Consider the following 17,674-nt stretch of genomic DNA (forward strand, 5'->3'; position numbering starts at 1 on the left):
TTCTGAACTGGGAAGCAGACTTCTAAGCAGAGAGTCCCTAGATTCGCGCGAGTGGGCGCTAAAAGACAAAATCTTCACCAACTAACGCAAAGGTGGGGTTAGCCGGAAGTGGACCTCGTGGAGACCTGGCACAACCGAAAGGTGCCAGTATTATGGCCCGATACAGGGATCCTCTGGCCTTAGAGGCGGACACTCTGACAGCTCCCTGGAAGTTTCTTCTGGCCTACGCCTTTCCTCCTCTGCCTCTCTTACCCAGGATCATAAGAAAGATGCAACGGGAACAGACCACTCTCATTCAAATAGTGCCAAGGTGGCCACGGAGATCCTGGTTCACCGAACTACTCAACTTGTCTGTAGAGGAACCCTGGCCTTTGCCACCACTTCCAGATCTCCTCATCCAATGTGTAATCCTTGCACCCAAACCTAAGCAGGCTCAATTTCACGGCTTGGCTCTTGAGACCCACATCTTCACAGGAAAAAGTTTTTTCCTCCGGCTGTGGCGCACACAATGTGTTCCACTTGAAAATCTGTTTCAGCCAGGGCTGCCCACAGAGTTTGGTCTACGTACCGCCAACTTTGTAATCGACGCAAAGCAAAGTTCTGAGTACTATCCTTACCTAATATTCTACAAATTCTACAGGAAGGTATCTCCATGGGGCTGTCCTTAGGCTCTCTTAAGTTGCAAATATCCGCACTATCGGTTCTTTTCCTGAAACGCCTGGCTCTACTACCAGTTGTCAAGACAACTGTGGTACGCGCACTACAAAAGTCACCTTTTGAGCCCTTCGGTTCAGACTTTACACCTAAATCAGGAAATACCTGTTCCGACATTCTGTCCCACACCTGCAAACCAGAATGAGGGGCATTACACATTTTAGACCCAGTTCGGGTTGTAAAACTCTACCTTCACAGAGTTCTTTACATCCGTAAATCAGATTAGCTACTGATTCTTCCCTCAGGGCCACATCAGGGTAGCAGATAGCCTACTCCACACAGGTACAGAATCTGCCAGAGAGGATTACAGCTCACTCCACCAGGGGTGCAAATACATCCTGGGCATTCTGAAACCAGGCGTCTGCAGAACAGCTGTGCATAGCAGCTGTGTGGACCTATGTCCACTCATTTTTTAAAATGACCATTTCAACAACTTACGACTTCTGTCTCTCACCTTGGCAGAAAGGTGCTTCAAGCCCTGGTGGTGCCTTCTACATAGGCCTCATTTTCCCACCAGGGATTCTAGGGGACAGCTTTGGTACGTCCCGATTGTCCCTGTGTCCCCCAAGATGACTTAGAGAAAAGGAGATTTTGTGTACTCACCGTTAAATCTCTTTCTCTTCAGTCACTTGGGGGACACAGGGCTTCCCTCCCTGGATTGAGGCCCTCATTTTCCGTTAGACAGGATGAACTTACAAGTTACTTCATTGTTTCCATAGGGTTTAAGGTTATTACTTTCCTGTGGACTTTGGTACAAACTGAGTTAGTTAATCTCCGCCTGCTGGGGGTATAGCCAGTGGAGGAGGAGCCAGTTTTTCTTTAGTGTTGTGTCCTGCCTCCTAGTGGTACCAGCTATACCCCATTGTCCCTGTGTCCCCCAAGTGACTGAAGAGAAAGAGATTTAACGGTGAGTACACATAATCTCCTTTTTTAGAATAAAGTCATACTGAGGCATCTAATTAAAGCTCACATTTGGGTTTCTGTCATTTGATTAAGCTTTTCCTGTGCATTTTTTTTAAAATAATAAAGCAGTGATTAATTGCAAACAGCTGCCAGCTCACTGTGACCATGTAATGTGCTACAGTATGTGCGTGACTAAATCCACCTACTGCTTTGCACTTATTAAAGCGGCACATAAGGAGCTGAATAAATATAAGCACAGTTATGTGCAATGATACTGGAAACTGTGTGCTGATCTAGAACAGTGCTGCCCAAATTTCTACATGTTGTGGGACAATTATTTGGAATAACACACGATTATATTAAAGTTATTATGTCATTCAAAGAAATCTGTGGAGCCAATGAGCTTACTGAAAGGGCCATAAAATCCCTTGGAAGGCTATGTCTGGCCCTGTGTGTACCTAAATGCATAATCTACAGATTAAACCCTTTACAGATCAATCACTGTCCAGCAATACATACTATTTGCCCTCTTGACCATCTGCCATATAATGCTGTATTCTATGAATAATATATTATTTCAGTACCTCAGCGTAGGTATGTAAGTTTAGAAGGATTTATTTGTAGGTCATCAGGTGCATATTGCTGTTGGGAATATCTAAACATTGCACAAGGGGGGGTTGCCTTTCGCAGTGGCCAGTAGAATAAAAGATGCAAAACTAGTGTAATGGGATTTTCTATGCCTTTATAACACATTTTGAATAAAAGCATGCATAATGTTACATACTGATGCCAGTATGAATAGTGTGGATATAGCTTTCCTGACAAGCTGCTAAGAAGCAATGTATGGCACCGCTAACATGTTACATACATTCTCTTACCAGGTTTGAGAAGTTTCTGTGGTTTATCAGCTCAGAGAATTATCTGATCATTGCTGGGAGGGATCAGCAACAGAATGAACTGATTGTCAAGAGGTATTTAAACCCAGGTTAGTGGCAACAACTGGAATTGCATACCTGTACTGAAATTATGTATCTGCTTCACCACAGCAGATGTTTTTATCCCTTTAATCTGTTGGTGATAGCTTCTGTTAGCAACTTCTTTATAATTTGTCATTTGGTGTTCTGGTGCAAAGTGACTGAGCATCAGATATGTGTACAGGAGCTAAGGAAGAAAAATGAGGTGAGAATCTGCAATCATATAGGCAGACTGAGCTTGGGAGTGGGAAATAAATTGAAAGCAGCAGTTCCAAGGCTACAAGATTAACCAAGCTGGCTGTACCTTGCAGATGAATGATTTCTTTTGTTACATGGAATCAACAGAATATTATGTATGTTCAGTACTGAGTAAAAATAAAGGTGCTGTGATGTTGCTCTGTTTAAAAATTTACATTGGACAATTGTCTCGAGTTAGATTTAAGCAGAGCAATATCACAATTACCAACACCTTTATTTTCTCAGAGTTTTTCTTCCAGACTATAATCAGCCAAAAGGCCCAAAATGTGGTCCTCCTACAGTATTCAATATATTTAAAGGAGTTGTTCACCTTCCAGCACTTTTTCTAGTTCAGTTGGTTCTAGATAGTTCACCAGAAACAAAGGGGTATATTTATCAGAGAGTGAAGTTAATAGTGAAGTTCCGCCACTATCACCCATTGATAAATACGCCTTTCAAAATCCCATAGAAATGAATTGAGAGCTGCGGAATTTCACTCTAGTGGCGGATCTTCACTCTTTGATAAATCTACCCCAAAGACTTTTTCCAGTTAAGGTGCCCATACACGGAGAGATCAGCTTGTTTGGCGATGTCGCCAAACGAGCGGATCTCTCCCCGATATGCCCACCTTGAGGTGGGCAATATCGGGCTGATCCAATCGTGGGCCCTAGGGCCCAACGATCGGATCCTATGGTGGCTTTACGGGCGGTCGGATTGCGGGACCGCATCAATGAACAGATCCGGCCACGATCTGACGGGATTTTTAGTCCCATCAAAAGGTTGTATATTCACAGCAACTTATCACCTTAAGAAAGGATACAGCGGGGTACAATCACCAATTGGACATATTTTATTAATTTAAAAAGAGAAAAGAAAAGTAAAACCCCGTATGTCTTTATATTCTAGAATCACTTAAAAGAGTTTACACTGCTGCCAATAATTAACTAAAAACCTCTAAAGTGCCTGTGCTTATCTATATGAAGATCACCAAAGTGCTATGTGCTAAATTATATTATACGGTCAAATTAATAAAACTGCAATTCATTAAACATTCTAATACATCAATTTTAATTAATAGTGATACTTTATAAAAAAACACCAATTGAATTCAATTAATAAGACCACTTTTAAAATTATTACCTATGTGATTAATTTGGTTCTCCTATGGCCTGTTGTAATACAAGGTATTCAAGATAGAAACAACCTCTAAAGTGCATTAGTGCTAATTAATTAACCACCATAATTACCCCCAGGGGATTTAATTAACAAAAATAAATAATTGAATAAATTGTGTGTATAAATTCCACAAAAGCTAAAGTAAAATTGTTGGAAAACACAAGCTCCTTTCACAGGACTTCCTGTGAAGGATACATTGTATCAACCTTATCAGTTGATTGGCAGGATATACAATGTAACAACAGATTCAAGAATTGTATCACATTCACACTTGTAATATATTAAGATTAGAATTGGAAAAAAGAGATAGTGGTGGAGTCATCCCGTTTGTTACTGTCTGGTCATTTTGCTATCTAGACCCTGGGATTACCACAAGTAAAGAAGGCAGAACGTGGGGAACTGTGGTCTCAATACTACCTTTTCTAACTTGAAAAGTTTTCTATCTTTCCTAAAAAAACACAAATTCCCCACGTCTTGTGAAAAGGAAGAAAGGATAAAAAGGAGTTTGCTAATCGGTAACTCCTGTAATTGATTTAAAAGAGTAAGGATAAGAGATCTATTTAAAATTCAATAATAGAGAGAGTGAGAGTGAACCATGCCGACGCGTGTTTCGCAAAAGCTTTGTCAAGGGATTTTTAGTCCCATCTGATCGAGATCTGGCTGACTTTCGGTCAGATCTCGATCGGGGAAGCCTGTCGGGGGGCCCCATACACGTGCCAATAAGCTGCTTTTATCGGCCCATGTATGGCCACCTTTACTCTCTATATTCTATGTGTGACCGTTTTTTTTAATATTGAAGAATGAAGTTTCATTTTCACCTTCGTTTGTCTTTCTAAAACTGTTCGGGTGGGTCGCCAACTCTGTAACTGTTCTAAACTGATACATTTCGTTGATACATTTATGCTGCCCTGCTGAGCAGAATCCCTGAGTTTCATTACAGGCAGCTGTTAGAATTGATACAATAGTTACTAATACTCCTGAGATGCTGCTGAGCAATGTATCAACTGATGTAGCAAATTGTAACAGTTCAGATTCTGCAGGAACATTAAACTTTTATAATTTCGGAAAAATGTTTGAAAAAAATGTAAAAACTGACAACAATTGAAAAAAGTCTTTATTTGTGGTAAGCAATCTGAAAACAACTGAACTGAAAAAAAAGTGTTTGGAAATTGAACAACCCCTTTAATGTAAAGTGCAAAAGTGCTTAGAATAGGGTTATGAGCAGTTTTACATTACCTTGTATATCCTTTCATGGAAATAGTTTTTCTTTTGCTTATCAGCCCTATACACTTCTTGCAGAGCACACATGATATGTTTGTATGTAATACAGTTTATTGTATGTGATAATGCAGGTGATGTATATGTACATGCTGACCTCCATGGAGCTACTAGCTGTGTCATCAAGAACCCCACAGGTAACTTACTTCACAGAGAAAATCCAGTACTAGTGGAACTATTCGATATTTCAGTTGCTCTCCATTAACCTGCATTAACACAGTAGCAGCATCCAGATGTGTGTGAACTGCACAATGTTCAGCTGCTTACGGGCTTGTAAAAAATAAACTGTGTGACCAATTTTATAGCCATTACATATAACTTAGGAAAGATGTGCAAGTGAAGAGATCATACTACATAAAATGTGATAATTTAAAGACAAAAGGACAGATTTATTAAAGGAGACATTTAGTGAAAAAAAAAATGTACCAGTGCATTATACTCATTAGATATAGAAGAATTGTGCTTTAAAAAGTAGTGTTTCAGGCTGATTAATTGAATATTTCTGCAAAACCCCTAAAAATCCCTCCCTTCTCTTCCACTTCCTACTCACTGAATTCCCAGGCTGTGTAGGGGAGTGGGAAGCTCTCAGCTCACTGCACTGTAGGACAGGGACCAATCAGCAACTAGCAAGACCTGATAGGGAACTGAAGCCTGACTGTGCTTGTGTGATTGCAGGGCTGTGATTGGCTGTCCCCCTCCTACTATGCCTCTGACAGGGACCTTAGGACACACCCACCCCTCATTTGAAACACAGACAGGGACCAGAGACCATCTATAGGGAGCTCCTATAAAGGGGCTATTTTTAAAGATAATATTAATTTTTAGCACCATATAAAAGCGACGCCTTATATTACTCATAATTGGCTACCAAATTAGGGTTTTTCATTTATCCTATATGTCTTCTTTAATAAGTAGATAAGAATCACTTCTGATTGATCCTGTAATTGTTATGGCATTTGCCATTGCTTAGTATTAATTCAGACAAATTAAATTGTTTTAGATCAAATTGTTCTGTGCATTACCCATATAATGTTAACCATATCTGCTATTGCTACACATTTAGTGTGAAAATGGTATTGTGCCTTTTTTTTATTAAAACAGTTAAGCTTTGATTTTGTTGCTGTTCATCACATCATTTGTTTTGTTTTTTTGTCTAGGAGAGCCAGTGCCACCCCGTACTCTCACTGAAGCTGGCACCATGGCTGTGTGTTATAGCGCTGCTTGGGATGCACGGGTCATCACTAGTGCCTGGTGGGTCCATCACAATCAGGTAGGCTTGTGCCCAGTGTTATGGCCCATAGTTCTCTATAGGTGCTGCACTCAGGCACTATTAGTATATAACACTTACATTTCTCAATATAAACAGCAGGAAAAAATCATTTCTTGGTATATTCCTTATATGAATACACTGAACATCATAATTCGATAACAAGATATCAAATAGACGTTGAAATGTCTAAGCAAATTGCATAGGACAGAATAAGTGTAGTAGCTTTTATATGTCTGATTATGTTGTTTAGTGTATTTTAACCTTAAAATATTAAAGCAAAATAGAACCAAACCAAGCCCTTTCGATCCATTTATCTTTGGAAGATAAATTAAATGTAAAATATTATGCAAATGTCCTCCTGACAAAGTCCTCGTGTGTTTGCTCATCTGTGTGAGCCGATGTGGTTAGTCTGCTGAGATAAGCTAGACAGCCCCCACTTCCCATGTAATAAGGCACATATGCAGAAAAGCAATGTCAGTGTACCACATACTGTCTTTTACAGTCTAAAGGGAAAAGGGAGTATAAACCTTACTTCTAACCAGAATAATATCCATTTCAAATACCTAAAATGCAGTGGGAAATCCACAACTTGCATATACATACATTTGACAGACTGGAAATAATTCAAATCTATTTGTCCAGGCCATCTGTGATTTATGGGGGTGTGTCAGCAGCACATATACTATGCCTGTGGCAAAGGGTCTGAGCTGTAACTGTAAACAGGGTGTTCAGCAATTTCTGGGGTTGTATTGGAAGAACAAGGAAACAAGGATGATCAAAACCTTCTGGGTACCACTTAAGAGCTATACATAGAGGCAATTTATCTGTCTTTAGTTGCCCATTAATAAACACCTTCTGTTTACCTCTCAGGTGTCAAAGACAGCTCCAACTGGAGAGTACCTGACTACAGGAAGCTTCATGATTAGAGGTAAGGGAACAATATGGAAGAACATATAGAACATACTGGGCCACTTTGGGGTAAAACTGGTGTGCTTGATTCAGAAACACTACTATAGTTTATATAAACAAGCTGTTGTGTAGCCATGGGGCAGCCATTCAAGCTGAAAAAGGAGAAAAGGCACAGCATATGCAGCAGATCACTGATAAGTTCTATAGTAATGGGATTTTTCAGAACTTATCTGCTATCTACTGTGTACCCTGCGCCTAAAGGGCTGCCCCCTTGGCTACACAGCAGCTTGTTTATATAAACTACTGTTGAGTCTGAAGCAAACACACCATGCAGGGCAACATTACATTATATTGACATTTAAAACACGTTCATTGTTTGGTGTTACTGTTCCTTTAAGCAATTACCATACTTCTTAACAATATCAAACTTTCTGTTTTCCAGGTAAAAAGAACTTTCTCCCACCCTCTTACTTGATGATGGGCTTCGGCTTTCTGTTTAAGGTGTGTTGTTTTGTCACTGTAAATTCTCTCATAAGCTTTTTCCTTTCGTTTGATATTGTGAACTTACCATGTTCGCCTAGTTTTCCTTAGGGCAAATTTCCTGATTAACCACATATAGTTACAAGGATTAGTACTTCCAGCAATCCCAACATCAAGATTGCATCTGGGTAGTTGGAAGTGAATGTATCAGTACTTCCAGAAACTGATGAGGCTGTAAGCCTCAACCTCAACACTAAGGGCATAATGGGAGATAGAAAATATCTATGAGCTGCACTGTGCAGTCACAGGGTCCAAATTACCCTAGCAACCATGCATTGATTTGAACAAGAGACTGGAATATACATAGGAGAGGGCCTGAATAGAAAGACAAGGAATAAAAAGTAGCAATAACAATTGTTATTGTGCATTTGTTTCAGATGGGGTCAGAGGAAGAAGGCAAATAATGAAAAATATAAAAATAAATAATAAAGACCAGTTGAATAGTTGCTTAGAACGGTCCATTCTATAACATACTAAAAGTTAACTTAAAGGTGAACCACCCATTTAACTGAGGGGTCTCCTTAGTAAACTTTCATTGGACTACATCTGGTGATACACATTGAGGTCACCAAATCTGACTGAGGACCAGCAATTAGGTCATACTGGGGCCCTGCAGATGGAAACTTTGGTCTGTAATGATGTTTACTGTCCTGCAGGTGGATGAAACATGTGTTTGGAGACATAAAGGTGAGCGCAAAGTAAAACAGCTGGATGAAGATATGGAGAGTGTCACTAGCAGTAACATAGAGTTGGCTGCAGAAGAAAATATACCTCTAGGTAAGAGACTTCTAATAGATACATTTTGTCTATGCTATGAGTAAGGCTTATGTGTAAGCTGTGTTATAGTACTCCACAAGAGATGTACGTTCAGTGTGGAGTTATAGGTAAAAGACATTTGCCAGGGGATTAGCACAATACACAGTCATTCAATTGCTGCTTCACATGACATTTATTATAATTACTACAGTTTATTATGTAAATGCCACGCCACCAGTGTGTAACAGCCATTACAGTCCAGTGTTTTCTGTGTCTCTGGTGACACTGAGGGAGGTGTCTGATAACAGGCACAGGGGTTCCACATTGCATTTTTGGCTTCTTTATTCTTAGAGGTAATTACCACAAAATGTAAAGGATTTGGTCCAGACCAGTCACAATGTAGTGTGTTATTTAAGATTCTACACAGTTCACAGTGTCAAATTATCAAACTGTTGCCCATGTTTGGCTTTCCCGACTAAGTACAGGTATGAGATCTGCTATTTGGAACCCCCTTATCCAGAAAGCTCAGAATTATGGAAAGGCCATCCCCCATAAACTAAATTTAATCAAATAACTCCAATTTTTAAAAATGATTACCCGTTTCTCTGTAATAATAAAACAGTACCTTGATCCTAACTAGACTCGGACTGGCAATCTGGGTTCTGGCAAACGGCAGAGGCACTGCTTTAAGATGCCATAGACTATTCCGTTTTCAATCTCACTATGCCATCATATTGAATACATGTCTTTCTTCATCTGCATAATATTTGCTGTCATAATGTTATTACTTGTTTAATATGAAAATCAAATAAAACATTTTCAAAATAAATAAGATGCCATAGACTGTCACTATTTATTGAGCTGGTGGGGGGGAGGGGGTGCTTGGGCCTCTGTTTACTTGAAATGCCACGCCTTTTTTGACTCCCAGTTCAGACCTGTTCCCAACTAAGCTGCATAAACCCATATTGTTGGCAAAACAATCCTATCGGGTTTAATGTTGAAATCATTTTTAGTAGACTTAAGGTATGGTGATCCAGATTACAAAAATACCCCTGATCCAGAAAACCCCTGGTACCAAACATTCTGTATAAAAGGTCCCATAAGATTATAATGCGGTCTTACCAGCCAATAGAAACAGACATTTTATACATAATGTAGTACCCAGGCAAAGTCCTTTTTTCAGGGTAGTGTTCCAACTTCTAATTGATGAAGTGAAGTATTTTACTTGCTTGCACCACAATCAGTGGGGTAAATTCCTTTTCTGTAGTTTGAGAGAGATTTTTTGCCTCCTTTTTTTTCCAGATGCCCCAGAGGAAGACAGTAATAGCAGTGAAGATGATGAGAAGTCAGACACTCAAGAGCAGCCTTTCAGTGGAGATGGCTACTCTAAAGAGCAGAAAGGTCCTAGTACTGATTCCATTGTCCATAAACAAAGGGAGAACATGGCACCTTCAGACCAAAACAGTGATCAGGAAAGTAGCCACTCTGAAGAAAACAATAGCACAATAAAAGAAGAGGCTGAAACGGAACCGAGCTATCCCGATACTGCCATTGACTTGTCTCACCTGCAGACAAAGAGGTACTAACCGCCCATCTAAAAGTTCTAACAGCATTTCAACAATGTGCATTATCAGCCCATTCAACTGCCAGTCTCCTATTATCATGAAGTTAACCCTTCCCTGTGTGGCTGGTCAAGGACCCCCACCCAACATGTCATACCAATTGCTGCATTGAGTTCTTCATTAATAAAATGGCAATGCAAGGCCCCTTTATTACCTGATATACACATTGTTTTGTTAATGTGTGTATTGATGTATTACTTCTTAATTATTATTGCCTCAGTATTCGTTGTATCAGGGTGATAAATTGCTACTATCCTTAAAGACATTGTCTGAAATACTAGATATGCCTTGCACTGGGTCCTGCCTTATTATTATTATTATTATTATTGACTTTCCATAGAACCTTGAGCAAAGCAACACCGACAGAGCCAGTTGATGCACCCTTACAGGTAAGCCTGCATTAAGGAATCTTCCTAATGTCTGTAATATATCTTCTATATCTTCTTTAACTTCTAACGTTTGTTGTTCCTTAAACAGAATGAGTCTTCTGGTCGAAAACACATGTCTGCTAAGGAAAAAAGGTGAGACAGTTGCTTAATTATACCCTTATACATTTCCCATGAAACAGTTTCCTTTAGCATTTACAAATCAATAGTTGTAGTATCCATACCATATTATAAGGCATTGTATATGGTATTGCTCATGATGTTTTATCTGTAACCTGGTGGAGGAAATTTCACTTTTCCCTAAGATTTCTTGCTCTGTATTTGCATAATTTGTTATGGAGAAGTTCAGGTTGCTCAAAGGGGGTACAGTAACTTGATTATTTCATGAACAGTACAAATTTTTTTAATTGATTATATTTAGAAAGTTTCTTATTTCAGCAAGATGAAGTTTAAATTAAATTAAATTAATTTTCACGATAGATCCCCTTTAAATACAGCGTGCCATAACCCTGCAAGTGGTGTGATTTGAAACTTTAATTTGCAGGGAGTTGAAAAAAAGGAAGAAACCCAATGACCAAGATGAATATCAACCATCGGAACAGATAGAGCAAGGTGATAAAAAGGATGTGGCAGATTCCCAGAGTGCACCTCAAGCCAGCACAGGCAGTCAGCCAATGAAGAGAGGCCAGAAGGTACCTTTTTCCCCCAAGGCAGTGCATTTATTCCACCATTGCTAGAGCTCAATGTACAGTTTTTGTTTTTAAAGGTAAACTTTTATTGATTTTAACAACACCACAAAACAGAAAAGACATTGTATTCTGCCCCAGAATGGCCTGTGCCCACATGTGATAGGCTCAATCAAAGGTTGGTTTAACTGATATCATATAGTAGATTTGGGAGGCTAGTTAGTAAAGGTAAAGGTAAACGGCTAGGCTTCCTTTTCCTATGGGCGTTGCTAGTATTTTCCAGGAAATTCAACCTCCTCAGTTGTTATAGGCAGGTCAAGCTCTCTCTGCTGGAGATAGTGCTGCTATCAGTATTGAGTCAAGGAAATGGCTCATCTGGGATATTGTGTGTGAGGTTGAGGTTTTCATAATAATTAGCAAAGGTTTTGGTAATCAAGTGTGGTTCATGAATTATCTGCCCTCCCTCAGATTGAATACAGGGCACAGCCATGGAAGGCTGTTGTTGCCTGGCTAGAAAGGCCAGTTTTTTGTTGTTTTTTTGTCCCCCTTATCAAAAATTAGCTGGAAACTGTATACTAAAGCTTTCTTTGCATTGGAAGTGGATTCTCTCGCTAGGGCAGCTTCGGCTTGCCTCACTTCCTCATTAGGTGGTTATTGTTGGGTCACTAAAGATTCCAGAAGGCAGGTCAGCAAGTTTCTTTGTTACAGTATATGTTCCAATACAGCAATTTTGAATGTGAGTGAAACATATACATTGACAATGGTCACTGGTTTATAGGCAATAAGATACGCCGTGATTTCGTATCTACCATAATGACCTGTGATCAGCTGGTAATGCATATGGCAACCCCTCTTGAGTGGGTGAAGTAAGAGACATGGAAGGCCCGTCCCACCCATGGCTTCTTTAGAGCTAGCCCATTAGGTGTGTCTTCTGTAGGCACCTCTTCACATGGGAGACATTATTTCCAGAAAATGGTATAAAAACTATATTATCCACAGAAGAGAAAAACAGAATAGTTACCCTTGCTCTTTTCATTTCCCTGCCCTACCCCTAGAGAGAAATACTTATCTTTTGATTTTTTTTATACAAATTCACAGAGTAAATTGAAGAAGATTAAGGAGAAGTACAAGGATCAGGATGAAGAAGATCGGGACCTGATAATGCAACTGCTGGGAGTAAGTCTGAGTCTGTGCTCTTTCTCTTTCTAATATAGATTGTTACAAATTCCAACTCTCTTTCAAATAAAGGTCTGTCCAGTGAGGTCATTTTTACTAAAAGTTAGAGCATGGCTGTCTCAATGGAGTCTATGTTGGACTTTAAGGGAATTATATGGTCTTCAGCCTTCCCATCAGCTTTATATGGTTCCTATAATGAACCAATAGCTTGTGAATCTGCAGTGTGAAGTCTTTAATATTGCTGTTTTCAAGGGACGGCCAGCTTAATTATTAATTAATAATTATATTAATAATTAATTATGCACAAGTCAGACCTGGTTTTAATAAAGCACTGTATACTCATCATGTTTATTCATTTGTTTCCCATACAAACAAAATCAGTCTTCAGTTTTCTGTTTAGTCTGCAGGATCAAATAAAGAGGAAAAAGGAAAAAAAGGAAAAAAGGGCAAAATGAAGGAAGAACCAGTGAAGAAACCACCCCAGAAGGCAAAGGGAGGAGGGCCAAAACCTGTTAAAAGGGAAGGACAAGGTCCAGCTGATGTGTTTCTAACCGAGAACCTCCAGGAAATGACTTTAGAGGAGCAGCAGGAAGACAAGGTGAGAGGAACCAGAACAGCAAACCAACCACCTTGCTATGGTTTGTTTAAATCTGTTCATATTGAAAAGTGATGTAAATATTAGCAAGATACTCATGAATATATTTGTGGTATATACACATGAATATGTTATAATCCTGTATTAAAGGAGTATAGTCCCAGTGCTGCTTTGCTTTCGGTCGGCAGTGTGTTAATCAAACAGCCGACCATCATACAAGGGCTAAAATAATAAATGAATGGAGTTATGTAATATAAGGAGCACATCTTGCTACATCACCTATAACAACCAATCAGCAGGAAACCTGTTTAAAGGCGAACAGCTCATTGGTTGCTATGGGTTACTGCACTTGGCCAAATTTGTGCCTTTTATTGTTTATCGGGGGATGGCCCTTGGTTTTGTTCATTTTGCAGAAGAAACTTTGAATGTTTTTCAATATATAAATGGTGATCCTGTACATCCTAAAGGGGACTCATGACACAAGTACCCCAGGTTGTGCAGTTAGTTTAAAAGCTACCTGCTGGCTAACTACAGAGCTTACACAGTGGTGTTGGTGGTCAACATTTTTGGTCTTATCACTTCTGTTCCCAGGTTCAATGGCAGTAATGGGCTACTGGGAGTGTTCACATATGAAGCCGTTTCATGGTTCTGGCCCAATAATCAAGCTCCTGCTTAAAGGTCACTACCATGGAACCTAGGAGCAAATGTCACAACATCACCATTCTTCATAGCAGCCTCCTGTTTGTGATGGTTTCCTTGTCATGCTAAAGATTTGCCTCAGCAGCATTCCGTATGATTGTGTGTCACTTTTCTACTTGTCAAACACAATGGAGAAATATACTGTTGTGGATTGGTTTTATCTTCTATTTTATTATGCAGATAATATTTCCTTTAATTGACTCTATATATTTTATGTAGGAGGAAGCTGATCAAGATCCACAGGCAACCGAGGTAAACGAAAATCTCCTTTTTCCCAATCTCTAGACTCCTGATTGGTTCTGTAGTAAACCTTCATAGGTGAAGGGCAAATAGGAAATTCTCAAACAGGAATTGAGGCACCTTCATTTTGCCTTATAATTTGTCTATTGTTTATCAAGCTAGCCAGTGTCTTTTGTTCTGATCTATATTTGGTGAATAAGAAGAATGGTAAATAGGGAGTGCAGAAGTCGTATGAACGTTGTGTGCATCATCCTACAGTTTGCATCTGCTTTCTTTCATCGTGTGCAAGTTGTGATGCAAATTTCTGTCATACTCCAGTGAGGCCGCTTCTGGCCCACCAGTGCATGGTGCCATCAATAATGGCTTTAGTGAGTGATTAACTATGTGCATGTCAGTTGCCGTGTAGTTGTAACATACTACAGGAACCTTGGGAGTAGCACCTCCTCAAAGCAAGTGTTAATTCCTGGACTTCCTTGTATCTGGGGATCTTGGCTTTGCACATTCATCATGTCAAACGGGCACCTAAACACATAAGGGCAGATTTATCCAAGAGTGAAGTTGGAGATCTCCAGAGAAATATGCCTTTCAAACTCCCATAGAAATGAATGGAGAGAGGTGGAATTTCTCTCTAATGAACTGCGGCAATCTCTAACTTCACTCTTGGATAAAACTACCCCATTGGCTCTGAGGACAAGTGTAAGAAGCCACAAGTACCTTTTTGCAAAACGCTTTGTTCTTGCATCCACTGGGATGAGCCTGAACTGTTTGTAAGAGAAAATGTCACACCTAGGGAGGCACCGAATCCACTATTTTGGCATTTGGGCAAATCCAAATCCTTAATGAAAGTTTGGCCGAATACTGAACCAAATCCAAAGGGGTAAATTTAACGTCCTTGTTTGGGTGATGAAAAATCACGTGAGTTTTAGGATTTGGATTGGCCAGGCTGATTTGGCCGAATGCAAATCCTGCTGAAAAAGACTTAATCAAATCCTGGAAGGGGGGGGGGGAGAATGCTAAAAGTGCACTAAAAAGACTGAATGACAACTGCCTCCTTATGTATCTTGCAGGAAGCTGAAAACCTGCTGGATTCTCTGAGTGGACAGCCACATGCAGAGGACGTGCTTCTCTTCTCCATACCAGTCTGTGCTCCTTACACCTCTATGACCAACTTTAAGTAGGTTGATTAGAGAATGTCACACCCCCTGATAAACGGTGACATCTGAAATGCATATACAGTTATCAAGTGATGTAAAGGGAACGATTCTCGCAGTGTTTCTCTCCAGTAGGAATATACCTGGGGAAATGTTGTCTATCTCTGGGGACACTACTGCCCGAAGGCCTCTTCCTCCTCAGAATATGTTACTACAAAATTATATAGTACAGAATTATAGTTATTTATGTTTAGTTACCAGATGTCAGGCTGGTGAAGGCTCTACTGCAGATGTGTAAACATATTCTTAAAATATAATCTTCAAAATCATCAGTGTCATTTTCCTTGGATTTATTAGCTATATAACTGGTTATGTATGACAAGCAATAAGTAGGCATGTTAATAGCCTGACTGCATTTTATTTCACCACTACCCATGTTTTCACAGACTAGCTTATGCCAAACAGCAAATGCAATTTCACTTTTTTTTTTGTGTTTAATTTTCTTCAGATACAAGGTAAAGTTGACTCCAGGAACCCATAAGAAGGGAAAAGGTATGTTATAACTTTAGCTTTAAACCATTAAAGGGGTGGTTCACCTTTAAGTTAACTTTTAATATGCTAAGCAACTTTTCAATTGGTCTTCATTATCTATGTTTTATAGTTTCTAAATGATTTGCCTTCTTCTGACTCTTTCCAGCTTTCAAATGAGTCGCTGACCCCATCTAAAAACAAAAGCTTTTTAAGGCTACACATTTATTGTTATTGCTACTTTTTATTACTTTGTCTTTTCAGGCTCTTTCCTATTCATATTCCAGTCTCATTCAAATCAATTGCTAGGGTAATTTGGACCCTAGCAACCAGATTGCTGAAATTGCAAACTATTGAAAGCTAAATAAGTCCAAAACCACAAATAATAAAAAATGAAATCCAATTGCAAATTGTCTCAGAATACTACATCATACTAAAAGATAACTCAAAGGTGGACAGCCCCTTTAATATAAAATCAGAACTACAAACTAAAACACATTTCAAGATTCTGTCCTTCCATCGAGTTTAGGCACTTTATATCTTAAAGGAGAAGGAAACCCCCAGGGCGCTAAACCCCTCCCCCCCTCCCTCCTCCCCCCTGGCCTACCTGTCCCCCTGGGCAAATGCCCCTAACTTTTTACTCACCCCTCTGCGCAGGTCCTGTCCACGGAGTACGCAGTCGCCATCTTCTCCCACGCGCGTCTTCTTCCTGCTCTGATCGGCGTTTTCTGGCGCATGCGCAGTAGGAACAGGTACCGGTACGGCTCTACTGCGCATGCGCCGAATGTCACGAAGTGAAATCGGAAAACTTCGTGACATTCGGCGCATGCGCAGTAGAGCCGTACCGGTACCTGTTCCTACTGCGCATGCGCCAGAAAACGCCGATCAGAGCAGGAAGAAGACGCGCGTGGGAGAAGATGGCGACTGCGTACTCCGTGGACAGGACCTGCGCAGAGGGGTGAGTAAAAAGTTAGGGGCATTTGCCCAGGGGGACAGGTAGGCCAGGGGGGAGGAGGGAGGGGTTTAGCGCCCTGGGGGTTTCCTTCTCCTTTAATGAGCTGCAGTGCAGTCTAATGGATTGCCTTGTGAGGCCACAGGAAACACTTTACATGCGACATAACCACGTAAAAATGGGGAAGATGGCATTTTCGCATGATTATACTGCATAGAGGTGTTTTACATGTGCTGATTTCCATTCATCTGGAATTAAAAAGTCTTTTTGACCACCCAAATGAGTCTATTTCAGATGTCATTGCAAACATAGTCTTGAAGCATAGCCAAACAGGCGTATATTCCCTTGGAATTATTTCTGTTGCCAACCTAACTTGATTTCATCTTTCCAAACTGCAGCTGCCAAAACCGCATTAAACAGCTTTATGCATTCTAAAGACTCCACAGTAAGAGAAAAAGATTTACTGCGCAGTGTCAAGGTAAGTGATTACTAAACGGACACAAGGAATAATATGAACATTGTCTGCTTTCATCTCTAAACCTGGATTCTCTGTTGGCAAACAGGACACCGATTTATCGCGGAATATGCCCGGAAAGGTTAAAGTGTCTGCACCAAATCTGCTGAACACCAAGAAAAAGTGATGTGGATGTGAACAACACTATGGTACTTCTGGCCAAGCCTGATAAGATGATACAATTAAAATGAAATTGACTAAAAGACTATCATATGTTCTATTTTTGTAATTTATACTTTAGGTTTTAAAGTGATAGCTACAGGGTGTTATCGTTGATTTGTATCAAATAACATATTAAAGCACAATGATCTTCTTGCTCTGCATTATTTCATTGTTAAAAATCATTCACTGCACTTTTTTTTCTCCCT

General features: G+C 39.9%; 1 protein-coding gene across 3 annotated transcripts in view; it reads left to right on the top strand.

Annotated features, from left to right (window-relative positions):
- nemf.L (nuclear export mediator factor L homeolog) overlaps positions 1 to 17,674 on the top strand; it is a 33,373-nt gene that overhangs the window by 15,307 nt on the left and 392 nt on the right. The window contains exons 17-33 of one of the 3 annotated variants that reach the window (XM_018230515.2): positions 2,499 to 2,602; positions 5,357 to 5,419; positions 6,440 to 6,552; positions 7,423 to 7,480; positions 7,904 to 7,962; positions 8,658 to 8,778; positions 10,060 to 10,336; positions 10,720 to 10,768; positions 10,857 to 10,900; positions 11,310 to 11,457; positions 12,550 to 12,627; positions 13,028 to 13,225; positions 14,141 to 14,173; positions 15,229 to 15,335; positions 15,821 to 15,864; positions 17,191 to 17,270; positions 17,356 to 17,455. In XM_018230515.2, coding sequence (XP_018086004.1) covers positions 2,499 to 2,602; positions 5,357 to 5,419; positions 6,440 to 6,552; positions 7,423 to 7,480; positions 7,904 to 7,962; positions 8,658 to 8,778; positions 10,060 to 10,336; positions 10,720 to 10,768; positions 10,857 to 10,900; positions 11,310 to 11,457; positions 12,550 to 12,627; positions 13,028 to 13,225; positions 14,141 to 14,173; positions 15,229 to 15,335; positions 15,821 to 15,864; positions 17,191 to 17,270; positions 17,356 to 17,433 — 1,654 coding nt within the window. In that variant the 3' untranslated portion in view covers positions 17,434 to 17,455. Of the gene's footprint in view, positions 1 to 2,498; positions 2,603 to 5,356; positions 5,420 to 6,439; positions 6,553 to 7,422; positions 7,481 to 7,903; positions 7,963 to 8,657; positions 8,779 to 10,059; positions 10,337 to 10,719; positions 10,769 to 10,856; positions 10,901 to 11,309; positions 11,458 to 12,549; positions 12,628 to 13,027; positions 13,226 to 14,140; positions 14,174 to 15,228; positions 15,336 to 15,820; positions 15,865 to 17,190; positions 17,271 to 17,355; positions 17,622 to 17,674 lie in introns of those variants that run through there. The other 2 variants (XM_018230514.2, XR_005963436.1) reach the window with 2 other exon arrangements.

This window comes from Xenopus laevis, chromosome 8L, assembly GCF_017654675.1.
Source record: "Xenopus laevis strain J_2021 chromosome 8L, Xenopus_laevis_v10.1, whole genome shotgun sequence".
Classification (NCBI taxonomy): Eukaryota; Metazoa; Chordata; class Amphibia; order Anura; family Pipidae; genus Xenopus; species Xenopus laevis.